Source organism: Podarcis vaucheri (genome assembly GCF_965113315.1).
Source record: "Podarcis vaucheri genome assembly, chromosome: 3".
Lineage (NCBI taxonomy): Eukaryota > Metazoa > Chordata > Lepidosauria > Squamata > Lacertidae > Podarcis > Podarcis vaucheri.
The window spans coordinates 42675490-42703336 of record NC_138761.1 but is presented as its reverse complement, the minus strand read 5'-3'; the positions used below and the strand labels follow the sequence as shown (position 1 = coordinate 42703336).

Here is a 27847-nt window from a genome sequence, read left to right as displayed (position 1 = left end):
CTAAATGCTTAACAATGCCTGACCTTTTTAAAAAAACAACCTTCCATTCCCATGGGGCCAGATCAAATATAAATTAACACTATTGACTTTTCAGCTTTAGAGCTTAAACCTCTATGGCAGAGGCCCAATATTTTAAAAATGGTGAATAGGTATTGATTTGAGGGAGATTATATCACAGATCTCATTAAAAAGCTGCATGCAGTAATGGGGCTGAATGAAATTTCAAATTGTATTCTTTTCCCCTGTATTAGAGATAAGGGTATTTCCTCTTTGCCCTTCCATTTTGAGGTAAAACATCTGTGTCACTAACTTCTACAGGAAGGCTGTGGTGTCACTATTTTCTTTGTGTGTTCCTGCGCAAAGTCACCTCTTCCTCCTCCTTTGGTCCATACCACGGACACCAAGCAAATATCTTTCCCCCACTCTGGCTGCTTTGGGCATGGATCAGCCCAAATAACGTCACAAAGAATGTGAATCTTAGCATAATAATAATAATAATAATAATAATAATAATAATAATAATAATAAATTTTTATAATGACAAAACCTTGGAATGATTGACAGTCACCCAATTAAAGCTTACAATTATTTGAGGCATGCATTATAAAAGGAAAAAAACACTATTTGAAATTGTAGTTTTTAAGAAAAAAATCATATCAAATAAAGATGCTGAGAAAAGGGGGGAAATTGTTGACTTGTGGAAGTCAGTTGGTAGTTCATCAAGCAGTGTGATGTATCAGCAGAGTTTGAGAAGCCCCAGCAGAGTCTTCAGAGATTTTGTTTTCCAGCAGATAGCTTATTCCAGAGTCCCCGGGTAAAGGAAAAACTCCTTTCCCATACAGTTCAAAGTAACAAACTGTTTGTTGTCCCCAGACGCAAGACAAAGCTAGACACTACTATCTACAATATATAGTTCTTTTGGTCTTTGGAATAAAGATAAGTAAGTACAGAGAGATTCACTATCACCATGCTAGCTAATGCTGTTGTGTTAAAACCTACCACCTCTTCCCCTGACTCTCACAGATTCAGAGTTAGACCCTGACAGCAAACAGGACAGGACATGGCGAGACATAATGAAATCGATACCCTAGAGACTATTATACCCATCTCTACATGTAGGCATATATCTCAAACCATTGGGAGGGTGAATGACTCAGCCTCACTGGTGTTGCTATGGTAACCCAGTGCACCTGGCATCTTATCCCAGAACTTCCAGGGATGGGGGATGTGCATCTCAAGACATGAGCCCAAGCACTGTGCAGTTTTACCCATTGTTCACATTACACCAACAAAATGTTATCGGTCATTAACTCATTAATATCCCACCGTCTTCCATGCAGCTGAAAGCAGAATATATAAACTTTCCTAGCAACCTCCAATCCAGACACGGTCTAGGCCCAGGACTGTTTAGCAAAGTTCTATCTAATGTGCCTTCATATTGTACCACATGACTAAAAAGCAAATAGTGCATTGTCTTCAAGTGTAACATCTTATTTCTGAATCAGGCCTTAACCTAGTATTTTGAAGATGGAAAATTTTGCCTCTATAATTTCATTAGCAGTGATTTCTCCCCGACTCCAAACATATTTAAACATGACCACATGGCGGCAGTGTTCACTTGCAGCATCTGTTCCTAGCACTCAGGCGAATTAGAGAAAATGTGCCCAGAAAGTAATGCTTACCACCAGCTGAGGTTCCTTGTGCTGGATTTATGTAGCTGATAACCCCACAGACAACTGTGACTCCTCAAAAGACAGTCTGTCTTTTTCTATGACATATTAGTCAACAGCAGCCTTTTTAAACCAAATGTGTTCTTATACAAAATGTTAACTTAATAGGATGGCTTACATTAGGATGAACTGTGCAGCTTTGAGAGGGCCAAGCTCCCTAGGCCACCACTCCGAATAAACCCTAGTCACATGGTGTGCCATTCCAGTTGAGAAGCAGGTTGAATTTTCAATATGGTGGCTGGCAACCCTGAAGTGCTGCTGGGAGCTGGCAGTCAACTTTGGAATTAGGAAATTGACTGTGGGAGCTCTCATCCAGGAGGTGTACTCATCATCGGAGCACGTATTGCTGTCCAGTGCTGTTCATCTTGGAAACTACTGTGAGGTATGCTTTTGTTTTCACACAAAGAGCTACATATTACAGAGATGTGGTTAGTGCAAAACTAGGCAAAAATCTTCCCCTTTTGTGTTTTAACAACAGAAGGGGGGATCATGCCTATTCTCAGGTTCCAGGGGCTTCCCCTCTGGCCATACAAGACAATTAAATATATTGTAGGCTTTCCAAAATCTTGCACTGGATGCTGGTTGCACAGACAAGCAGCACCTGGCACACAAATATGCACTGAGCGACTCCAGATTTGGAGAGAACTTTGGGCTGTTCGCCGTTCCAAATATCGGAGCTTTAGCAACCACTGTTTCTGCTCCCAGGCACCCTAAAAGCCCACTTTTTAAATAAACCAAGTTTTCAAATAGTGGGGTGCCTACATCAAGCCTATTTTCAGACTCCAGGGTTTCCCACATGCCTCACCATACTAACATTTTAATAGTTGGTAGTATGAGCCACTTGATGACGGAGTCCTCTGTGCCCAAGAATATAGCTGGTTCTGTTGCAGTTTAGACAGTCTTACTTCATTCTCATGCAAGGTTCATAAAACGCGCGTTTGGTTTATTTCAAAGGCAATGCCAAACACAAAGACACACCTCAAAAGCAGGGCAGCAAAGGAATGCCTCAATATATGTTTGTGAAGCTGGAAAAAAAAGACACAGAATGGAAAAGGAATTCTATCATGATGGTCTAAAACAAAAATAATAGTTTAGAAAGTCTATTGGGGGGGGGAATTCAGGTGCAGCCAAATTTCTGGTATGTTTACTCCCAAATCAGTCCAAATGTGATTAATAGGATTTATTCCCGAGTAACTATGCTCAGGATTTCAGCATGTCAGACCAATCTTAACTTGAAAGTAAATCCTGCTTTGCTTGCCAGAGCGTACTCCAAGTAAGGGATCATAGGACTGCAGTTCTTTAATATACTTCAGAAATTTTTCTAGAGCTAGGGAAGCACTCAGCAAGGTCTGATCAAGCAGAAAATGGACATTTAGTACCTAATGTTTGCTAGTTTCCCACTGACACAAACCTACAGGGTTACAGAAACTGCAGCAGCAAGATTTAGCTCAGCTGCAACTTGTCAGTCCCTCTGTAAACATCTCTGGACTGCACCACTTGCTGTCCTGCCTGGCTCTTCCTTTTATCCTTCTCTGCTACCACTAACAGCTCCTCTTCCTAGTCCAGAGAGCAGTGGAAGCCAGAAGACCAACACAAGAGGCCGGAGGAAGTAAGCTATGCCAATATGGTAAACCCATCACCAGTGTTGGTACAGTTTCTCAATACCGGGGGGGGGGGGGGGAGAGAGAGAGAGAAAGAGTCTTAATAAGTCTGTTTTGTTTCCTTGGAAGTTCCAGGAGGTGAGCACAGCACACCAGAACCCACACACTACACAAAGTTTAGTCACAAACGTTCTTTATACAATGCTAAACACATTTCACACCATTATCCATTTAAAAGAGATGCAGATAGATAACACATTGCACTGAAGCTTTCCTTGCAGCCACTGGGTACTATTTGCAATGGGAGCTCTCTTTTATCAGGCTGAGTGTTTATATCCAAAAATCAAACTATCGACCACCTACCTACCTATTTATAGAATTCAAATATCTGGTTATGTAGATTAGAAAGATATAATTCTTTGGGGGAAGGGAGAAAATGCTTTTGTTGGCATGAATTACGTAGCACAGAATTTTGATTTTAAAAAAACAACAAACTTTAGTGCAGTATATAAACTAGTCTATTCTCTGGTTCTTTTACTGACACAATGACGGTAATAGAATCACTATCTGGATTAGCACAATAACTTCCCCAAGAGTATTACAGTCACCTTACAAGACAACAGAAGTCCCTCTCTTTGCAACCTTAAGAAAATGCCCATTAAGCAAAATGGTATCATAGAAACATCAAATCGGAAAGTACCCTGAGGATCATCTAGGCCAACCCCCTACAATGCAAAAATGTGCAGCTGACCTGTACGAGGATCAAACCTGCAACCTTGGCGTTAGGACCATGCTCTAACCAACTGAGCTATTAGTGGATGCTGAAAGCTTGCCCGAAATGTCTGTGAACATGCTACCTGTACTTAGTTGGAGTTGGGAAGGGAAATGTAAGAAACCAGGCTGATGTAACAGAACTGCCTCTTTGTTCCTAAGTAAGCTGAGTGGATTGCTGTTTGCTCCTCCTATGTAGTTCTAAGGTGGTTAAAAAGGAGGCATTTTTATGATACTTAAAATAAGGCATCTCAGCAGGATCTATATTTCATTAAGACTGCTGGGAAGGGAAATAAGCCAGGCCATGTACACAGCACACTAATAGCCCAAAACACAGAGGCGGGTTATGACAAATAGATACTTCTAATGCCATCAGTCTAAATATTCTGGCAAGTCAGAAAAGTTATCTGGATTCAGCATGTACTTTATGCCAAAATGCAAGCAAACCTCACAGCAGAGAGCTGCTTGTATCACCCATGGGAGCAGAATGTGTGCAATGGCCTTGGACATGGGAGCAGAATGTGTGCAGTTGCCTTGGGCATCTGAAGCCCAGCTGGATGATTAAGAAAAGCAGAAGAGAAGTAGACCACTGTACTTCAACAGCTTCTACTTTTGTTCCAAACAAACTTTGCCTTGCCAGACCTCTGACTGCAGTCTGGACCAATGTAACGGGGAGGAGGAGGAGGAGCTGTACAAAATCCACCCAGTTTAGCTTTAAGCCCCGACGTTCAGCAAACCCTGACAGCAATTGCCTAAATGGCTTGGCTACACCTTAATAAGCAGAATTTTAGAGGAAAGGGAAAATTTGTCCTTCCCCCGCCATGTTACGGATATAATCTAACTTCATGTCTGGACACTGTAACCTCAACTCCTTATCACGTTCTGCAGCTGACAGGGAAATGGGCATCTCAAGACTTGGGGCCAGTTGTAGCAGAAGCTCTGAATTTCTTGTAAGGGTGAGTTCTCCACAAAGACATTGTGCAGCCGTCCGTCTTGTCCTTTCCCCTCTGTGCAACACACACTGCACACTGCAAATAAAAATGCACTGGAATTTAGTCTCCAAGCAATGTGACAACGAATGGCGGGTGTAAGCGCTTTATGAAAGTTGACCATTTTTAGGTATGTAAACTAATGCAGTTACGAGCAGCAGTTCATTTAATTCAGAAAAATAGGCCCAGCTGATTTTGACCTAGCACTGCAATGTTTAGAGAAGTGAAGCAGGAAAAAAAGGAGCATCGACCATGAATGAGGAATTGATCCAATGAGCTATTCTGCCTCTGGTAAATATTGTGCAAATGCCTTATCACTGCTATCCATTTACAAAAACAAAAAAAAGGCTTTTGTCAGTTTCTGTATATCAAATACTAGATCAGACCTGTGAAACCTGTAAAATATATACAAAATATAATTATCACCAGAGCTATGTATTTTCTAACCTTCAAAATAAACCACAAAGTTAGATTGTGTGTGTGTGTGTGTGTGTAGGCCTATAATTTCAGTGTCAGTACTAGTACTGAGTTTGTCTCTTCTAAATACAGACTGGTATACTTCCTATTCCAACACATGCACTTACAAACACATGACCATGCGTACAGCATTTCTTCCCGCTGTTTGCAGAGAAAGTCAGAATATACAGAGCTGTACATTATTTAAATTACAAAAAATGATGGAGGCGATGAACATCAGCACGTGTAATTGAAAACAAAAACGGCTGAGAGCTACGAAAGGATATATATATATACACATGTGGGGAAGGGCGTTCTTATTGTTAAAAACACTGAAGACTCTAAGGATGATCTACAAATCCAATATGCTTCTCCAGCAAAGTCAAAAGGTGGGGTCATCATTGACCAACATACGATTGCAATAGAACTTGCCACGGTTGGGAACATGAAAATGAGAGTCCAGGTGAGGTATGGAGTTTTCACAACAGCACTGAATCATCTTTTGAGTTTGCATCCACTGGGATATCTCAATAAAAACCCAGGAGTGTGTCAATTCCAGGCTATCCTTCACACTGCATGTGGTGCTGACCTGCAGGTCCCATCTAGTCGCTTGTCAAGTAGGCTGAGAGAAACTTTTTCCAATTGACTGTTTAGCTGGCAAAGACACCTAGAAAACAAAAGGCAGCTTCTTGGGTAAAGAAGTCAGAAGAAACCCCAGCAACCATGTAATAGAAAGATGAAATGACGGAAGTATTGTATGTGTCAAGAAACTAAGGAAGACACAAAATGCCTGAGGCAGAAAGAGTTTGAAGTGGGTGAGAAATCTGCCCCTCCATATGTTGTTGCATGAGAACTCCCATAATCCCTGCCCATAAACCATGTTATAATAGAGCTGGTGATTTCTACCACTAGAGAAGGCCACTTTCAGGTCAGGAGCCCCAACCTTGGGGCAACCTAGCAAGACAATTGGAGCACAACCAAATACGCCCAGTTATTGCCACTAGAGAAGCTGGCTAGTTTCCACACAGGAAGGGTACTTTTGTTGCCTTCTCCCAGGGTGGAAAGAGAAAAATATAATGAAACAATAATCTCTTCCTCATTAAATAATATTTCCTTCTCCAACCCAGTTTGATAACCTGGTGTTGCTTTTATTTTTAATCCTTTTTCTTCTCTCTTTCTTTCCCAGGATAAAAAAGAGTGTAATTTTATCTGGATTGCGTTCACAGCGGCCTGATGACATTGTTCAAAAGGAAGATTATGGCAAAGGATTTACAATAGCATAATGAGATTATTTCTCTCCTTTACTAATGCCATGTTATCCTCTTAGAGTAAAAAGGCTAAATTCTAGAATTAAAAGTTATTACTATTATGAAAATGAATATCAGAAAATTGCCCTGCTCTCTAGGAAATGGAAAAATAATTAAACCAAAGACAAGCAGTTAGCTGAGAATGACATACTTGTCATCATTGTTCATATGCTTGCATCAAGGTCTTTGTACTTTTTAGAATTAGAATGCATCCAATGGAACACTGACAACATATATACCAGCGGCATATTCTTTCGCAGTGGTATAGGTGCTTCATCCAAGAAAGGCGTGGCGGTGGCCACAAGAGAATAGACCTTTTCAGTGGTAGCCCCTGTTTGTGGAGCTTCACCTCAGGAAAACAATCCCTGCAACCAGGAAGCATTTTTGTCAGCTTCCAAATGGGAATCAAAATATTTAAATCATCCTTTAGAGCTCTTCTTAAAATTTCTACTATGGCAGAATATGTAAAATGGAAGAAGGGCAGAATAAAAATGGAATACATTTTTAAAAAGTAGATTATACTACCTGAAAGTAGATTATACCTCCTGCAAAATTCTGCTTCTCTTTGCCAATGTACTGGGTTGAATTCTTCTGCTGGTCCTGCTTTCCTCAACCTTCCTGTCCCAGTTTCTCATTCCTACCATTCTGGCAAATTCAGAACCTGACTGTACTCACTGCTCCTCGTGGAACTTTGAATTGCAGGAGAAAGCCAATCCCCCCCCCCCCCGGTTCTTTTGAAGCTTTTCCAGCACAACATAGCGGGATCTTGAGTCAGCTCAGCCACCCAGAAATCAATTTAGTTACTTTTGTTGCTCTGTTAAACTTTGCAGGGTTTGCACAGGTACCTCTTTCTTGAAGACTCTTCATTTGGTGCTCTGCTAGTCATACAGTCCCGCTATATGTGGTGGGCATTTGGTTCTCCAGGTGGTGCAAGAAGCATTCTGGTTCTATTTCAGCCCATTTTAGGCCTTTAGGCCTACTCATCCACTTTTGCTTCCAGTATTTTATCTACATCTTTCCAGTTCTGTATCGCACATTGGCTATGGCTGCACATGTTAACTGATAGTTCTATGCAAAAGAGTTCTATGCTCAAAAGTCTCCATTCTCCCATGCTCTTGGCCATGCTGCTTTGGGAGCAACAACCCACAAATCTTGGCTTGTCATGTCATCTGGGTTCATGGTCTCCCCAGACATCTTCTGGACAGAGCGAGGTGAAGAGCCATTTTTAGATCACTTCCCAAATTTGCTAGCATCGCAAGACTACAAGCTGTGAGAAAATCCTGCTGGCAGCTTTCATTCAAAGGATGGATCCCTTTCTTAGATGACCACTGCAGAACCACTGACACATTTCCACTCTTCACTAGTGGCACTGAATCAGGACACTGCTTTGCAGAAGATGGATTAATAAATTCATTTCCATCTGGATGTTCTTGGGTCTTACCACTGCTTTTGTGCATTGTGTCTTTTGCTAATGCTCCAGAAACCTGTGCAGAGAGAGCTTGATGAACAAGGGAGAAATGCCTTTTGAAGGGATGTATTTCCCTCCTCGCTGCTCTCCCCACCCTTCTTCCTTTTTGTCTATTTAATCAACCTCAGCAAGAGCATCAGACTGCATCTCCTTCAAACACCTGCTGGTGCCACTCAAGTCCTTCCCATTATTTCCTTCTCCTGTTTCAAATGCAACCGAAGCTACTTGTGTGTTCTTGTTGCACATGTTTCACCTCTTGCGTAATTAGTGCGATTTCAGTTTTCTGCATATTCTCCCAGGAAAGGAAACACGTACTTTCTGCACAAATGAGAAAAGCATTTAAAGTGATAAGCAGTGTTTTCATCTGTATTACTTCGCACTACATAAATCAGTCCTGCAAATCAGTCTATGGTCAGTGTAGAATTTGAAGTGGAGACCTATCCTCGTTTACGTTCATTTATTTATCTATTTGATGAAAAGTACTGTGCAAAGTTAAGAGCCACACCCAAGCATCAGCTGTGCTTTCCTCGCCCTTCTCTGAAATAAGTATTCTCCTTAAACAAAACAAAACAAAATGCTGCCTAGCATTAAACAATCCTTATATCCCACTTTGTTTATATCCCATTTATTGTTTGAAATAAATGGTGTATGGAAAGCAGAAAAATAGTGGACAGAGATGTCAGCTGCAGAAGTGTTCTAGTCTGACAAATGCAGAAAGCAGTGGATGTTAAAGGCAGTTGTCAGATATGTACAGCCTTCTTTACAAGTGACCTAGTCATTCAGCTGTGCCAGACTTTTGGCAACTCACAATAGCATTTGTTAGTTTGGATCCCAAGCTTCTGTGCTATGGTGCGTACACATCGAAGACTCACTCACATTAAGAAAATTTAAAAAGTAACATTCAAAATGTAGTGTCAAGTTATGTAGGAAAGCCTCACTTAGCATATTCTTTTTTAAAAAATCATGATTACTGACCTTCATTCAAATCAGGATTGAAAGTAGACAGATGTGCAAAAAACCCACGCTTTAACTCATCTCAATTTGAAATTATTCTTATCATCAAATAAGAATAAAATTTAGAATGAAAAACAAACTGTGCACCAACCTTTCAAAGAGGAAGAATCTTTTCAGCAGTATTTCAGTTCAGATGCAACGTAGCAGGGAATGCAGTGAGGAGGGGAAAGGGCTCCAGTTACGCATATATCCTTCAAAGAAAGGAGAGTATCAGCTTATCAACTAGGAAAACCCTTGGAACTCTGTTAGATCAACTTTGCAGCTGAAGACAATTTAACACCATTTTAGTAACTGGTTTTCATGTAACATCAGCGCCTGGAAGAGTTTTGAAGTCTCTGCCATCTGTATCACATTGCATATTCTCATAGTTTATGTAAAAATAATTTCCTGTCTATGATATGTTTAGGTTTCATAGAGAGCTCATTTTAAAACCTTGCCAACGCACCCTGTGCAAAACGTTAAGACTTCTTTTATAAAATGCAGTGGTCTTTTTCTAAGGGAGCATTCTTTTACTGGCCCATGTATGTATGATATTCAGTGCTGGTCTGGTATCAACCTTCCTCCATTTATCTATCTTAACAATCAATCAATCATATGTTGAAACAAAATAAAAACAAAACTAGCTTTTGCTTTTTAAAAAACAAAACAAAAATAAGGCCATCTATTGTGCAGCCAGTGAACTTGCTGTCCTCCAGATCCTGTTAAGACTCTACCTCTTCTAAATCCCATAGACACAGGCTCAAATAACGCATGATAACACATGCACATTAGAGATAAACTACAACATTTGGGTGTAGCTGCATGTAGTTACGCTTGCATGTAACAATAGGAATTTTAAATCTTTGAGTGCAGCCACAACAGCACCACTTACATACAAGAGGAAGGTATAATCAAGGCTGGGGGAACCCAAAGACTTACTGAAGTAAAAAAGAATAGGGAGGAAGAAGGTGGAAAGCCCGAGAGGGAGTGGGAAGAGAGGTGGTCTGGAATTCTGAATAGAAGCCTTCAACACTGCAACATTTTAATGCAAGGCTGCACTTATTTGTACTATTTGGTGGGCACCTCGAGATACCTAAAAGCTAGTCTCAACTGATCACTGCATTCTGCAGGTGTGGGCCTCCCACAGATACCATCTTATCAGTACAGGAATTGGGCCTTTAAGCACTGGAATTCCCTCCTCTTGAACAGTAGAAAGGTGCCATCTCTGTAGTCTTTACTGAAGAGCTTCCTTTTTCAACAAGCATTTTAAGCAGAGGTCTTTTCCAGTCTGCATCTGTACTCACTTTTTAAATAGCTGGTTTAAGTGTATTATCACGTGTGTGTGTGTGTGTGTGTGTGTGTGTGCGCGCGTGTGCGTGCGTGCGCCACCCTGGGCTCCTTTGGGAGGGATGGGATATAAATCTAATGAACAGTAATAGCTATGATAACAGTAGCTTTTCTAATGTGCCCTATTGGAAATGGATGGCTATCATTTTCACTAAATGATTATTTATAGCATTCACATAATCATTTTGCTGGTAAGGATTTTGCACCAGCATTCAGGGGTGGCTTTTGTTTTCCCTTGCAATAGCAGCAGCCTGAAATTAATCCAGCACAAGCTAAGCAAAGGAACTGGAGTGTGATATTCCTAAGGCTGTAGACATGCTGTAAACAACTTCTGAAGGTCATCTACAGTTCATCTATCTAGCTTTCTTTCTCTTTATCATCATGACAGACTTTGGCACTGTTTCTGTGAATGTCTTGTTATCCAACGGCTGTGTATTTTTCTGCTTCCAAAAGGGTTGATGACACATGTCGCCGGAGTCATGTCTTATTATGACTGTAATCAGGAGTTCTGGGCACAAATTTCTTCAGAGCAAGGCAATATTGCAGTCTTTAAGAGAGAACCTTCTACTTATTTGCAGTAGCACCATCATGATCCACAAGCCATTCCAGTGGTATTTTAAATCTTAAAACCTGTCAAGCTTATTGTGCTGGGGGTTGAGCAGCAGCCCAGCCTAACAGAAGAAAGGGAGAGTAAGCAGAGCAGCCTGCTCTTGGGGGGTTTTTTAAATTGCTTTTCAGAAACTGGAAATGGTGACTCTCAAAGCAACTTTTCCTCAAGGGAATGAATTTTTATTTTATTTTTTTAAAGCACACACAGGGGGAAAAACCCACCTACAATTCAATCTTGCTCTAATAATTTATATGACAAGCTTTCGACTAGAAGAGATTCACTTAACTGCCACTCATGTGCCAGAGGACTGTTTGTGGACTCGAGAGCCTTGCTCCCAAAGGATATCAGTAGAAGTTCTGTGTCTTAAACTGTCAGGAGCAGAAGTCAGGTAAACTCCATGTAGAATTATTATAAACTCAAAGTCCCTGTTTTGAACAACTCTGCTATCTCTCACCTATACAAATGTGTATATTTGCATAGCACAAACTGCAGGAACCTTTAGTTAGCTTGCAACTGCAATGTAAGAATTTGGGATGAGGAACACACAACATTTCTAGCATTCTAAATTATGTTTCAATTACTGTAAAGCCAACTTTTGCGTAAGTTTCAGCCTCATTTTTATCCCAAACTTACTAAAAAAGAAAGATTATTCTAAAAAGAATAAAGACCTGTTTTTCACATGCTTACCTAGCTTTTTGGTTGAGCACAATTCTGGTTCAGTTGTGGGGGGTTTTGTTTCTTCTGTGTTCTATATTATTTGACTTGTGAGGGCTGGCATCCCTTCTTTCCAGTGAGTAGTCTTCAGTGTTTTTACAGCAGTGATTACTACAGAAACTACAGCTCTTGCACTTCTTATCTTGGAAGGATGGACAAAACAAAACAAACTGAAAAGAATACTACAATGAATGGCAAAATGATGAAAAAGGTCTGTTTACTACAGCACAAAGAACAATGTGAAAAGGAAGACAAGTTTAAATATTGTTGCATAAGAAAGGGATGAAAATAATACAAGGATGAGAATAAGTAAAATGATAGGCTGGAACATCTGGGAAGGTAAATACAAAGACAAGATAACGCTATGTTAATGAAGCAGCAAATGTAACATTTCAAGTGAAAAGAATGAAAGAACCACACCTTAGGCTTAGTCTTGTGAACTGGGTGCATGCAGTACGGCTGAGTGTTGCATGGGACAAAGATGCAGGCAGTCTGAGGAAGCTCTTTCCACCTTGGTGTCGGTCCTCCAAAACATGACTAGAGTGGGAAACTAGGATGATGCCAGCAAATTCCAGGAACCCTCTTTATTGTGAGATTTTGTGGGAGAACTGTGAGTCTGTTCAGCCCTGAATGAGAGCAAGGGTGGGTGTGTACAGTCTTGGAGCTGAGAGGAGGTGTGTCAGGAGGAGAAGGATATTGGTCTATATTTATTAGTAACTTGCATTATTGTAACAGTTGTATATGCAACACTGTTGCTGTTGAATTGTATTAAATTGTATTGTTGTTAAATTGCCTCTTGCTGTTGTTTTTGGTTTCTGTAGAGTGCTTAAAGATATTATTATATATTAAGCTCTACAGAAATCGCCTGACCCCCCCCCCCCAAAAAAAGGAAATATGTACAAGGTCACTTTGAAGCTAGCTGTCTAAAATGACTTATGAAATGCCTGCCAACCAATTCCACTGAATTAACCCAAGTTTCCGCATTTTAAGAGAGGAACAAACTGTATCTCAATGTATCTGTACAATTTGTAACAGGAAGTCCTTTCAGCTATGGATAGGGGCCTGAATAGTTTCAGGTTCAGAAGAGATAAGTGCATTTTGTAAGACAGGGAAGAAGAACATCAGAACTGCCCTAGAAAATACTGGTTAAAATTCAGTATCCATCTTCCATACATCTTCATGGCACATAATTCTATATAACCAGGTCACTTCTTTGCATCTCAAATGATAATTATTCAAACATTCTGCCAGGCATCTGATCATTTTTGCCATGTTACTATCTCAATTTTAATGTGCAGATGGGGGCTCCCTAAACCCTGAGCTGACCATGGTTTTAACATGTGGCATATTTCAAAATATGATCCGCTCCCCTAGAATAAACTGCAGCAGAACCTTTGGCTGACAATTTTATTATCAGACCACTTCCGCTTTACTGTTCACTGTATTACCTCCTTACCACAGGAAGTGTCTGGTATTTCTCCTTCACGATGCCTTAATTTGTCGCCGGTGAGTCCAAAGGAAGGGGCAAGAGACAGGGAGAAGCAGCAGATGGGAAGAGGGGGCTCTTGGCTCTTGGCAATGGGCTCATGGAAGAGGTGTGGGCAGTTGCCAAGTCATGCCAACCCATACCAGCCCTGTGTGGTGCTAGTAACCCAATTATTAGGACTACGCTACAAACCTGAAACTAAGAAAGCCACAGCAAATTTAAACAATGTGCCTTTCGTGATATATAAGAATGTAAGGAAAATGCCAGTCAACCATCCATACAACACCTTGGGCTGAAAGTTTTTACCTAGGCATCTTATGAAGTAAAAGTCTACCTGACTCACTGACAAAGGTTCATCTGTACTTCGATCATCTGAAGACTTTGGAACTTCTAGTGTGTCAATAAAGGCCTGGAGCTCTTTTCTAAATGCCTTCATCTGGGCATTTATTCGGTAAAGAAGTTCGTGCTCCCGTATCCTACTGCCATCATCTTCATCATCCATAAGTCCAAACAGGTCCCCATTTGCCACATAAATTCTTGCCTCTGTTATTATGGTGCTTGTGTCCGAAATCAGGCGGTCAATCGTCTTGCCAAGGCGTTCCGCTTCGCAGCGGATGTCCTTCATTTGCTGCCGGTCTGTGAAGCCTTTCTGCCACCCTGCTGGTGCTGGGTAGAAGGATCTAGTGGGGGTCAAGCAACGGATGTTACGGACCTCCTCTGAGTCACTCTCCCCACCGATGGGACCTTCCCTCTTGCGGTGTGGAGGACGAGAATCATCGTCACTTTCTTTCTTCCCCGCATCGCTTTCAGCATCACTGTCCCTGGGGCTGCCCCGGATCCCTAGATGAGAGGCCAGGTCATAGCGCTGCATGTTGGACATCAAGACTCGGTTCTCATACTGAAGTTGCATGACCTTACCACTGAGTTCATTGATCTGCATGCGGGCAGCTTTGAGCTCTTCCTGGAGCGCTTCTGTCTTGGCGCTGTCATGATGCCTTGAACTGTCATGAGCCCCAGTCTTGTATTTGTATTTGTTCAGCTCTGCTGTGATGCGCTTGTTTTGTTCTTCTACATCAGCCAAGTTTCTTCTCAGCAGCTCCGTTTCATCTTCAACTAGCTGCAGATGCTGCCGTAACTCAGAGAGTGATTCATTCTGCTCCCCCATGAGCGGGTTGGCTGCCCCTGAGAAATCATCTCCTCTCAAGTCATCAAGCTCTGCTTTCAGCCCTCTGTTTTCTACTTCCAGCTCCACTATTTTCCTTCCCAGAATATTGGCTTCTTCCTCTACTAACCTCAGACGAAGCTTGAGTTCTGATTCTCTTGTGGTAGGTGGGCCTCCAGCCTCCCCTTTTGGTAAGGGACTGTCCAGATCACCATAAAATGACCGATATTTTTGTAGCTCATGTTCAAATCTGTCCTTTTCCTTGTCTATTTTGGCCAACTTTTTCCTCATCAGGGTAGCTTCTTCTTTGATGAACTGCAACTGGCATTTCAGATCTTCATTGTCCTCCTTAGAAAAAAGAAAGAAGATCCAACAGTTACTAGACAAGTGACAATTTGGCAATTCAGCAAATGAAAATTCCAAATCATAGAATAATAGCCCCAGTGAACTCTATTACTCTATTTGGTACACATTTCAAATATCAAACAAAAGCAAAATGATTTAAAAATCATTACTCCATGTTCTGAACCATTACACCTCAAAACCTACTCAGTAGCAGGTTTTACACTCTACCAAGGGCTATTTCACACATTACACAGAAACAATCTGCCAGCCATTTGTCAATGTACTATCAACAGGAAGCTGCAACCTATCATAACTCCCTTAACAGTACCCCTGTATGGCAGACACGCTTGTGTTTATTGCATTCACAGGTTATGTTTTACGTATAAGGGTTCACCTAAAAACAAGTGATCTGTGAAGTGGCCCTGGGTTTGGTCATGAGAATTGTTAAGATCTGAAAGCTAAAAATCTCTCTGACCAAGAGATAAAGGACATCAATATAGCAGGGACATGGTCTGTGCCATCTTTTCAAGTAAAATATAGCTGTTTCCATTATTTTTCCAAGTATCATTGTAAGAGCCATTCAAGAATAAATTTCAATAAATAAATTTCAGGAGTGCAGATGCTAGGAACTTCTCTATAACTAGCTTCTAAATAGTTTCAAATGGATTGATAGGTATAGATGACAAAATAAATTTATCTGTAACACAACTGAGCTGAACACCATTCAACTGTGTGCAACAGTTATACTTGGAGAAGACCCAGCAACAATTCCATTTATTTTAATGGGTTAATAATGTATATGACTCTGGTAAACACAACCCAATATATAAAAATATACTGCTATAGTTATTAAAACTACATTTAAAAATTTGGTTACTAACAGGCTACTAAATGAGCGCCATAAAAATAGTCACTGTTTTCCAATTATGTTGAATAAGGAAAGGCTTGCATCAATGCTTTTTTTATTTCATAACCATAAGGTTTACTGGGTTGTGCCATGGGACAGACAGAAGTATTTGAGGTTACCTCAGTGGGTGTCTGCTGTGACTTTTTTTCTGATTTTTGCAAGTCTTTGCTTCCTCTTCTTTTCATGGACTGCTATAAAAGAAAGATAAGGTATAGTATGCATTTTACTAAATGTGTTTGTTTATTTATTTGTTTTACAGCTGTGTATCTCCAACTAATACACAACAATATATACAAATACAATAAAACATTTAACACTGTTAAAACAATGCAAAATAATAAAACGATTGGCTAATCCTGAGAAGTTAACAACGCAATAGGCTTGACTGCAATATAAATCCATTAAACCATTGAAAGCACAAGAAGCTTTTTCAAAAACCAATGTTGTTTTTACCCAAAAATATTGGTTGCTCCACAATTCAGAGGCCAGGATATTTTTATACAATTCAGGTTGCTGTTCATCTGTATAACATACTTTGGAGTACTTTGAATATTAAAAACAATAATTCGCAAACAGTCCAAAAAAATAAAAAATAAATAAAAAACCTCACCTGGAGCCAAAAAGCATATTCAGCATAACTGTAAACAGACTTTTTAGTTGGAAGTAAATGACCCAAGATAATTGTAAATAGTTGTCTCCCAGATATGTGCCCTTTATTTATCATGATTCTGTAATAGAATGATTTTGATACTACTTTGAAGATCTAAGGATGCAATAAATGAACTCCTTTCCCCATACAAAATAGGAAGGTCTGTTTATTTCTTTGGAGGTCTTCAGCAAATGCTCTTAGCATGGTTTAAAATAAAGCAGTTTAAGAGAATATTTTTTTAAAAAATCTCAAAACAAGAGAAGGCAGGAAATAAAACCTCAGCATTACACACACACACACCCCTACCTCAGAATAATATTTATTTATTTATTTATTTATACATACATACATACATACATACATACATACCCCACTCATCTGGCTGGGTTTCCCCAGCCACTCTGGGTGGCTTCCAACAAAAGATTAAAAATACATTAAAACATCAGTCATTAAAAACTTCCATAAACAGGGCTACCTTCAGATGTCTTCTAAACATCAGATAGTTGTTTTTTTCTTTGACATCCACACCACCATATCGGTTTAAATGTTGAAACACATTTAAGGGCTGGGGGTATGAAAAGTTTTTCACCACTTACTAAAAGGAAAACAAAGAAAGTGGCAAGCAAACTTCCCAGAAGGGGAGTTGCAAATATAAAGTGCCACAGTGGAAAAGGCCTGCCACTAACCAGTTCAAAGGGTAACAAAACCAGAGCAAGGCCTCCAGAGCTGATCTTAACACCCAGGTGCTTTCAAGTGGAAGCAGTGGTCCTACAAGTAGCCTGGCCCTAAGCTGTTTGGGGATTTACAGGTCAAGAGCAATACTTTGAACAGTGTATGGAAACAGACCAGGAACCAGTTTGACTGTTAAGGAATTGGCAAAATGTGTCATTTTTTAACAGACCTCAAAGGCAGCCCCACGTAGAAAGCATTATAGTGAACTAAACAAGATGCTGCCAGTACATAAATAACTGTGGCCAGATGCAAAACATTCGGTTCCTTTGCAGGCAAGAGGTAGACAAGATGACCTTTGGATACTGTCATCCCCTACAGTTCTATATCTTTGACTTGAAGAATGCTGTGTTCCTGCCGCCCCAGTATGCCCTACAGCTTTGTGAGGCCCAGTGTTCTGTGAAAAACATTTCATGACAAGTTTAATATCCTCGGTTGCCTGTCTGATGTTTTTAGGTTTGCAAAAAGCAAAGCATTTTTATCCTTTCTTTGAATTTCAACAGAAATTAAAGGCAGTTTTGACAAGCAACGTATTAACAGTTCAGTAGAAAGAGATAGCACTTGTTTACCACTCTTCTACCTCTATATATATGGAATACACAAACTTCATATTGCTTTCAATAGCATATTAAAGTTGATGAAAATTCAGAGGAAAAATAAATAGACTATCCACAACTCGATTTAGCCACGGTACTTGAATTGGATTTAAGGATGGGCCTCTATATGTCCGCATCATAATCATGTGATCCTGGTTTTTTAAAAGTGGCAAAAGTATTCATCTTTACTAGCAGTGATCCACAGTTGTCCATAATCACTGCAAGTAACTGGAAGATGACAGGCTAGCATTCTAAAAGGTAGCCCAGCTAAGAACGCAAATGGAAGTAGAAAAAAGCACCAGTGGTTCTCCCTCCTAGTGCTGGATGGGCCTCTTCCTTATATTCACCAGGGAGGCAAAAAGCCCTGCTTTCCTGTTTGTTAGATGCACACTTTTTTGGGGGGTGGGTGGGTGGGGGAGGAAGGAAGGAAGCAATGGGTTATATCCAATGCTTCACACACATACAACTGCTGGCACAACGGGACTTTAAATTTGCCTGCTTTCCGTCCAAATCTGCTTTGGAGGGTGACCCAACACTCCACAGCTGATTTTGAGCACATACAGAGGCCTGGGGAGCGGGGGAGAAGAGTGGCGCTGTGGGTTAAACCACAGAGCCTAGGACTTGCCGATCAGAAGGTCGGCGGCTCGAATTCCTGCAACGGGGTGAGCTCCCGTTGCTCGGTCCCTGCTCCTGCCAACCTAGCAGTTCGAAAGCACGTCAAAGTGCAAGTAGATAAATAGGTACCGCTCTGGCGGGAAGGTAAACGGCGTTTCCGTGTGCTGCTCTGGTTTGCCAGAAGAGGCTATGTCATGCTGGCCACATGACCCAGAAGCTGTACGCCAGCTCCCTTGGCCAGTAAAGCGAGATGAGCGCCGCACGACTGGACCTAATGGTCAGGGGTCCCTTTACCTTTACTTTATCAAATACACACCTTTCTGTTCAGTGCAACGCTAGGTGCTGTTTTTTCTCATCTTTTGTGCTGTTATAGGGTTGAGATCCATTTCCCCCCTTTTACATTCAAGCTACATGTTCTCCGGCTGTTTTAATTATGCTGAATAATATAGTGCTAGAGTGGATGGGGAACTAACCAACTTGTGTTAAGTTCTCATGAAAATCCTCCTGCTCAGATTTTGCATCTTTCAAATGAAAGTCAACCACACTGAATCATAGAATTGTAGATTGGAAGGGACCTCGAAGATCATCAACTCCCTGCAATGCAGCAATATGCAGCTGTCTCATATGGGGATCAAACCTGCAACCTTGGCGTTATTAGCGCCATGCTCTAACCAGTTGAGCTGTGTGAAATCTACCTCCCTCTACCAATATCAGGAAGGCCTACTTTCCTGGTATACTGTCATTTTTACAACCATTGAACTAAATCACATCACTGTAATCTAAACTGCTGGCATCTATTCCAATTAAAGGCAGAGTCAAACCAAAGGCATAGTCATATGCTTCTGGTAATTAGGTTTCTAGGGCAGACACTATCAATCATGCTTTAAATTAATATAAGTATCTGTTTATTATAAGCAACCAGAATGGCAGCAAGTGCAGAGGAAATATTTCCAAGGCATGATGGCCAGTCATCTGAAAACTGGAACAATAAATTTATTGGATATGCAAGTTTCAACTAAAATTAAATTTCAAATTCCTTATCTGACAAATGTGGTGAATTTAGTATTTGCATACAAACACCTGCAATTCATTCATTCACACACACACACACACGCACACACACACACACATATACACCCCCCCCCCAAAATAATAACAGCCACAGGCAGCTTGGGTAGCACACAAACAGCAAAACAAAATCAGTTAGGAAAGATGCCAGGCAGACCTCACTAGGTAGAGCATTCCATGGAAGCAACACCTGAATATACAGAACCACAGCTGAATAGGCCTTCCTCTCTTGTCACCATCCTTTGAGACTGCAAAGGGCAGAACCAAAGAAGGGTCTCAGAATAAGGTCTAAGGGTCCAGGTCAGTTCACAGCAGGAAAGGTGTTCCAGATATTATTGGGGCCCTGAGCCAGAAAAAGCTTTATAGGTCAAAACCAGTACTTTGAATTGGACTTGGAAGCATACATGTAGCCAGGACAGAGCAGGTTTGCCTCGAACGTGTCAACAGTTGGGCAGATACACTGAAGCTTCTTGAAGGTACCGTATTTTTCGCCCTATAAGACGCACTTTTCCCCCTCCAAAAATGAAGGGGAAATGTGGGTGCGTCTTATGGGGTGAATGCAGGCTTTCACTGAAGCCTGGAGAGCGAGAGGGGTTGGTGCGCACCGACCCCTCTCGCTCTCCAGGCTTCAGGAGAGCCCCAGCGCCAGCCCCACAAGGTTGGGGGACAGAGGGAGGCGGAACACCGCCATCCCGCTGTTTCCCGAAGTGGTTTGGAGGCTGACAGCGGGGAGAAGAGCGCTTCTCCCCGCTGCCTGCCCCACCACTCCGGGGACAGCAGGGAGACGCGCTGCGTCTCCCTGCTGTCCCCGGACCTGATCGCAAGGCGGGCGGCGGGGAGAAGAGCGCTTCTCCTCGCTGCCTGCCCCACAAGCGCCTGGGGGGGGGGAAATAATTTTTTTTCTTTATTTCCCCCCAAAAAACTTGATGCGTCCTATGGGCCGGTGCGTCCTATGGGGCGAAAAATACGGTAATTGAAGCTTCCAACTCATTTTCAAAGGCAGCCCAGCATAAAGTACATTGCAATAATTCAGCCCTGAAGTTACCACAGCATAAATTACTGTAACCAAATTTTCCCTGTCCATTCCATAGACATGATAAAAACAAACTTAACTACTGTGGTAATTATTATTAGCAGCAGTACGAGCAGAAATAAGAGAAGAACTATTCATAATTTGGAGCAGTTATTAGCACTTGTGTAACCCAATCCCTGCATACATTCAGATATTACATTTTTTGGTGTTTAATACATACAGATCTACAACCTGTTGCCTAACTAACCATTTAATCAGTGTGGTACAGTGTCACTTTGCACATATTCTACTTCTCCTCCTGAGAGAAGAAAAGAATGGTGTAATACCAACTACTGAGGTGTTATGTTACCCAGAAATTACCTGGGTAAGAGTCTCATTTATTTTCTTCCAATACCCTGAGTGTCAAGATATTAATCAATGGTATCACCATCTATCTTCTTTCAGTAATCTCTGCCTGGTTTGTCTTACAAGCAGAGATACAGCAGACTTCTTTCTTCTCTGGCTCCTTATTCCATTACAGGAAGCCACAAAATAATTCTTCCTGGTATGGAAACTGGGGACTATTCAATTTCTTTACCAATGAAATGTTCTCTGCACCAACATACATAATTCCAGTGAGAGCTTGCCCAAAGATAAGTAATCAACCAATCAAACAATAAATGTGAATTTGAATAAATACCATTTATCACCACCCGAAAACAACAGCAAAGCAGGGTGGGGAGGAGGGGTTGGGAAAACAGAAGCCGCAGAGATATTAAAAATGGGGGCTGGATTAACAGAAACGCACACTAAAAGAGCATCATAAATCCTGGTGTATAATTAGCTGTCAATTAGGATCCAATACGATGTTCAAGAGACAGGATATTTCTGCAGTCAATTTAGATTGACAGCGAAAGATGCAAGCCAATACAAACACTCCCTTTCACAGCGTGGGTGCCAGTGAATGATCTAGACCCTTCTGTAATGAGGCACAATGCAACTGGGCCACACCAGCACAATGTAGGCCAAATTTTAACAACTCTTAATATAGCCATTTGAGCACTTCATTAGCAGTTTCATTATCCAAATACAAACCAGTAAATAGTTCAGTAAACCTGAAAGGCTATGTGGATTTATCTATCACTAATTAATAACACAGGTTATTAGGAAGCACGGCAGTAAGAAAGAAATTTGGGCTAGTAATATTTGAACTGGGTGTTGCAGTTCACTATCACAAATCTCATAGGACTCATGCAGGTTGTTGGATACACCTACAAAGACCACTGGATTATGGCCCATAGTTTTATGTTCTCTAAACTCAATGGGAGTGTAAGTGGTTGAACTAGCAGCTGTGTTTGGCTTTACTTTTTCTAAAAATCTAGTAGCACAGACATGCCTTATTTTAAGGTAAGAAGAGTCCTATTGGATCAGATCAAGTGTCTATCCAGTCCAGCCTACCAGATACCTATGAGAATTTCATCAACAAAACAAGAACACAAGAGCACTCTCAATAGCATTCAAGAATAAATGTATCTCATTTCAAAAACAGGTACAGGGAATGCTTTTCAGCAAACAAATACAAATCTCAAACCTTTCTACTCATCCATGAAAACCAACAATTCACAGTAGAAGGCAAAAACTGACTAAGAGCAAAGGTACGAAAGGGGCAGCCATTTTTAATTCTAGGAACTGTTTACTGTTTCCCTCATTTATGTTCTCATTTCTACGAAGCAAATTATTCATTGCATTTTAGGATCCTTACTTAGTCAAGCATTCTGAGAATCTCTGACGTCCTCCTCCATTAAGTGCATGCACTATTATTCCAACCATTATTAAATTCAGGGTAGAATACAAACTCATTTCCCCAAAAGTAAATACTGAACATTAACCTCTTTCATCCTGTCAAGTTCGTTCTGCAGAGCCTGTTTAGCAATCTCTACTTCTATCAGCTGCTGTCTTAACTTTTCATTTTCATCTTCTGTTGTGGTACGTTTTTCTTCCACGTTTTCCAACTCATGGTGAAGTCTCACTGAAACATCTTTTGCAACCTAATGGAACAGAATTTTAAAATTTAAAGACAACATTTTTGTGGCGAAGATAATTATGGGTTGTATACAGTGCTGTTTTTCTAAAAAAATGTTTAGGGGTACTCTCATTTTGACTCAAGAAAATCATGATTTTATAGTTCAAATCGGGGGAAATAAATACAGTAAATGGACAAAAGTACAAAGATTCACAAAATATTAAGGGGTATGCCCCTGCGTCCCCCCAGAAAAAAAGCGCTGGTTGTATACAATGTTAGTCATACTCAGCATAGACACATAAAAATTAATAGGCATAACTCACTTAGGTCAATTGATGCAATGGGTCTACTCTTAAGTTTGATACAACCCTATGATCATGTGATGTTTATAATCTTGTTTTCAGCCAACAAAAACAGAGCTGATTAGTGTATTCTAGAGCCAGAATGGCATTCTGATTAGTTTTGTCTCCAATCCAATTCCATTAGAAGTCTCCACTGATTTTAAAAACATGAGCGCCTTCATTACAAATATTTAGGCACCAGGCCAAAACTCTTCTCCCAGGCCTTTGGCTAATTAAATACTTTATATGGCCTTTTAAACTGTGGGGAGTATAGTTTTTGTTTGTTACTATGGTATGCATTCTTTATATATATATATTGTAAACCATCCTGTAATCCTTGGGTGAAGGGTTTCACAGAAATTTAATTAATTTATTATCATTGTTGTTGTTGTTGTTGTTGTTGTTGTTGTTATTGTTATTAAAGCTCAGTTTACATACACTCTAGCTTATTCCTGATTATTTCCAGACAGTGTGACTCTGAGCACTGGTAGTATCCCATGATTACAGGACTTAGGTAGTACTTGTATATGGAATTTCTAGGTCAAAGACCAACTCTCTATCTATTAGAACACTGGACACAATGCTACCCAAACTGGACTTTAACATGGGAGTCTCACTTGCTTTTTCAGTGAAACATATTTACAACTGGAACTGTACACCTTATAATTAGTTAATTAATCAAGTAACACTTTAGTAGATAAATCATGGGTAGCAATTTTATTTGGCGAGTACAGATTTTCACTTGTTTGAAGGGCAAACATTTATTTTTGAGCTATTTTGCTTCTGGTATGCAAAATGGAATGCAAAGGAAACCCTTAAAATGGCTTTTCTTTCTAATAATGAGTGATGAATTACAGATTGTATCCAACTTATATCACACTCAAAGCATACTCAGTGAAAACAATCGATACAACTTAAAAGTTCATTGTTTTCTACTGCAAGTATAATTTAAATGGATTCAACCCTCTATTAAATTCTAAGTTATATTTTCAAGATGTGTCAATGGGCAGATTCATTTCAAGCTAAGAGGCTCTGGCATTACAGAAATGTATTTCAGCTTATTAACGGATCAATGAATTAGTTAAAAGCAGCAGTGAACAACATGGTGGGTTGGTGGCTGTACCACTCACCTGACCTCCCTTCCAGCCGAGTCACTGAGGCGTCAGGCAGTGAGGTGCAAACATGCCAGTGGAGCCAACCTGTCACTCCAGTTGGCCCTTTCTACTGCGCTGTCTTTGTCCTCCCTTCTTTCCATCCCAATATGCAGTAGTGGCTCAGCTGAAGAGAGGTCAAGTGAGCAGCACAGCCTCATCCCGCTTTCCACAGAGCTCAATGGAACAACTGTCAAAGCAACAGAGTGTAACACACCTGGGAATTTACTCTCTGATAACTGGAAAAGGGGTAAATACAGTAGTACCTCCTGTTACGTAACCCTCTGGTTACGTAAACTTCAGGATGCGAAAGCGGCAAACCCGGACGTATTTGACCAGGTTTCACTGCGCGCATGCACAGAAGCAGTCTTCAGGTTGCAGAAACCTCAGGATCCGACCGGACCTCCAGAACGGATCCCGTTCGCAACTGGAGGTACCACTGTATCTGAAAGTGAGCTATCTAGAAAGTGAGTTCTGAGAGTCAGGATCCAGGTCATCAAATTACTGGCTCTCAGAACCATGAGACAAATCAGATCTCTGCTTTCCGTTGAACGACTTGAGCCTACGATACTTTCATAGTCTACCTGTACTTCCCCCTCACTGCCTTCCCACCTACTTGCCAGCTTTTGGTCCTGTTTACCTTCAGGTCTTGCTCCAAGCTTCGCAAAAGTTCTCCGTCAATCTCCCCGGTCTGTGCATAGCGGAGCCTCTTGCGCTCTGCCTTTCGAAGACGGTACTGAAGGATCCTGCAGTTTTTGTTGGCCCTCTCCAATTCGTGGCGCATTTCTTGCAGCTGGCAGGCATCCTCTTCAAAGAAGCTGTCCCTCATCTCATCCATCTCAGTCCTCAACTCATCTATCTCATTCTGGTACCCGTTCAGAAAGGATAGTCGGAAATGCAAGTTCACATTAATAAAACGAAAGGAAAAATGGGACTTAAGTTGATCTTCACTTAAAACAACAACAACCAGAAGCATCAATCACTATCTTATGCCTGCCCTTCAAACATCACATGTGTGACATGTATACGAAGAGGTAATCAACGATAAAATCATGGGTGGATGAGAGTTATGCAGTGTGGGAAGAACTTGGTTTTTCCACCAGCAGGAGTGGGGAACAGAGGGTCAAATATGGCCCTCCAGGCCTCTTTATAGCTGGCCCTCAGAACTTTCCCTAAGCCATGTGCCCTTCTAAGGCCACACCCCTTTTCACTAGGCAGTGCCCTCGCTGACCCTGCTCCACCCCCTCAAGTGGCTTTCCCTTGCTGGGATGGGATGTGTCTATGGTCTTTTGCTTGCCTGGATGGAGAAAGGTGTGTGTGTGTGTGTGTGTGTGTGTGTGTGTGTAAAGCTGTGTTTCCCAAACTTGGGTCCTGAGCTGTTTTTGGACTACAACTCCCATCATCCCTAGTTAGCAGGACCAGAGGCCAGGGATCATGGGAACAGCCAGACACACAAGTTTGGGAAACACTGGTGTAGAGCAACTTCTGACAAGTGACTGGATGTAAACTCCTGTAAAAAGGCGAGAGTCATATCCGTTGTCCCACCCACTTTTGCCCCTGACCATACCCTCTGGTGTCATGCAACTCCTGGAAGTTGATCCAACGCTTAGACTGAAAAAGGTTCCCCACCCCTGTGATACAGCTTACCAGTTCTACATGGGAACACAATTTTGTGTGCTGAGTCTTCACTTTCTCAACACACCATAGCCATAGCTAGACAGCGGAATGATGGCTTGCTACTCCGCTGAACATTTTACCACTAACTGTAAAAGTGTAGATGTACTCTTAAAGACATGCCTGGAATGCAAGACCCTTCCCTCACGGATGAGACAAACTGTAGAGGGAATGTGATCTGAAAAGAGTAATTGTTATGCTGTTATGTTAAGCATTCTCCCTTAACATTCAGAATAAAGTATGTCATGAAGGCACAAGTGCATGCAGCAAACAGGATGGATGGCTTCCTCTGCTGGATGAAAAGCCAGGGCCTTACCATTGCACAGCATTGCCTTACCATTGCACAGCCATGCATGTTTGAGAGCGTCTGAAGGGAAAACAGGTATGTGACATGTGAAAAGCATGCCACAGGGAGTGATTATGAGGCAAGGCACACACTATATAGTGCTTTTCGCCATCTGTGGGCTACCATCAGGTCCGAAATGGCCAGGGCTAGTTTCCTCCAAGGGAGCTCAACTTTTCTGAGGCAGAAGTTTCCCACATTTTACCAAGGGAAGAGAACAACAGGAAGTTGCACCATTAAGAACTAGAATGGAATATAATGGTTTTCCTTTTCGGGGGCGGACAAAAACGACTATCGTTTGTACAACCCCCCCCCCCAAAAAAAGGACGGACCCCTGCTTTCTTTCCCCTTTTCTTGCACCTGCTGCTAAGATGGGGGGGGGGGGGTATCTGTTCTCTATCACTTCGCCTCCTACAAGCCGGGTTGACAACAGAAGAAAGAGCAGAATAAAGGGCTCCCCCCCCTCCCGGCTGGGCCACACCCGCCGCCCTCCTCTCCTCCTGCTCACCTTGAGGGCCTCGTTCTCCTCCTCCAGCTTCTCCATCTCCTCCTGCAGCTGCTGCCGCCCAGGGTTCAGGCTGAGGGCGCCTTCGGGGCCCGGGGCTCCGCCGCGGCAGCTGCCCTCTTCGGGCCCAGCCAGCGCCATTGGAGACTGGGTCGGCGAGGCGGCGGGAGGCGCAGGCTGGGGCTGCTCCTCCGCTGAGGCGCTGCCGTCGCCCTGGTTGCTTTGCATCTGGGCCGACCGCCCCTACGGCACCGGCCTCCTTCTGGGATGGGAGGCGAGGCGCTCAATTGGCGGGCATCCTTCCTTCCTCCCGCCCGGGCCTGCCCCTTCCCTGCGCCACAAGAAGATGGAGGAGCCGGCGCTGCCTCCTTCCCTCCCTCGCTTTGCAGAGAGAGACCTGCCGGCTTCCCCCCGGACTTGGGCGGCGGCTGAGCAAGCGCAAAGCCAGCCGCCCGCCCTCCGTCTGGGGGGCTGCCGGGAGCCCCGAGCTCGGCGCCTTCGAGAGGCGCGGCCTGCCTGTCAGCCGGCGGTCCCCGCCCACTGCCCTTCCCAGGCTGGGTGGGAAGGAGGGAGACGCGAGGAAGGGCCGGTGCTTGGCCGGTTGCTGCTCGTTTCGGCGGGGGCTCCCCTCGGACAAGGAGTGCTGCCTCCGCTCGGGGGCTGCTCCAGGGCTGATGTTGCCGAGGCTGAGAGAAGCACGCCTGAGGGGTTCTTGAAAGGGAGCCCCCCCCCGCAGGGTCTTCATCATCTTCTTTGGCGATCACTCGTAGCCGAGTAAGATTGTCTTCCGTAAACACGATTTTAATAGTGAGTCCGTAAGTGACCGTGGAGGCCAGTTCTAGGTCCACACGTCCTTCCACAGTGGGGACATTGGTTCCCGGGCGGGAGTTAATCATGGTGAGGGTTTGCCGAGCGCCCCTTCCTCTTAGCGCAGGGGTCTGCAACCTTTAAGACAAAAAGAGCCACTTGGACCCGTTTCCAAAGAAAAAACAACAACTGGGAGCCGCAAAACCATTGCGACATTTAAAACAAATATATCTCCGGAGCCGCGATCTGACAGCGGGCGGGAAGGTGACATCAGGACGGTGCGTGACTAACGCACACACTGCCCCCATGCGACGTCACAGCCAGTACAGCGCCCGCCACAGTGAGGAGTGTTGGGGCGCACAATGCGCCTCCTCCCCTCGCTAGTATCCGCCCCAGAGCCGCAGCAAAGATGTAAAAGAGCCACATGCGGCTCCGGAGCCGCGGGTTG

General features: G+C 42.4%; 1 protein-coding gene and 1 long non-coding RNA gene across 8 annotated transcripts; one reads left to right on the top strand and one right to left on the bottom strand.

Annotated features, from left to right (window-relative positions):
• The first annotated feature begins 377 nt into the window (after window positions 1-377).
• Window positions 378-5649, top strand: LOC309528018. The gene is made up of 2 exons (XR_014217473.1): window positions 378-3378; window positions 3414-5649. It is a non-coding gene; the product is annotated as an uncharacterized lncRNA (long non-coding RNA).
• Window positions 3816-26966, bottom strand: LOC309527956 (microtubule cross-linking factor 3-like). Of its 7 annotated transcripts, none has more exons than XM_082215033.1 (9): window positions 26596-26932; window positions 24711-24935; window positions 22445-22603; window positions 16006-16077; window positions 13816-14982; window positions 11960-12156; window positions 9428-9527; window positions 7397-8640; window positions 3816-6214 (listed from the first exon to the last, which is right to left on the bottom strand). In XM_082215033.1, exons 1-6 carry the CDS (start codon window positions 26818-26820, stop codon window positions 11989-11991), a joined length of 2016 nt encoding a protein of 671 aa, XP_082071159.1. In that variant the 5' UTR covers window positions 26821-26932; the 3' UTR covers window positions 3816-6214; window positions 7397-8640; window positions 9428-9527; window positions 11960-11988. The 7 variants fall into 7 exon arrangements, with proteins under 7 accessions (XP_082071159.1, XP_082071157.1, XP_082071161.1 ...); XM_082215031.1 differs by having other exon boundaries at window positions 13807-14982; window positions 26596-26931; XM_082215035.1 differs by having other exon boundaries at window positions 11960-12128; window positions 13807-14982; window positions 26596-26931.
• Window positions 26967-27847: the final 881 nt, after the last annotated feature.

Coding starts and splice junctions, on each gene's coding strand:
- LOC309527956 (XM_082215031.1), bottom strand. CDS start 26,820: ATGCAAAGCAACCAGGGCGACGGCAGCGCCTCAGCGGAGGAGCAGCCC. Junction 22,604..24,710: donor GCTTGGAGCAAGACCTGAAG/GTAAACAGGACC, acceptor CTGTTCCATTAG/GTTGCAAAAGATGTTTCAGT. Junction 16,078..22,444: donor AACTTGACAGGATGAAAGAG/GTTAATGTTCAG, acceptor TTTCTTTTATAG/CAGTCCATGAAAAGAAGAGG.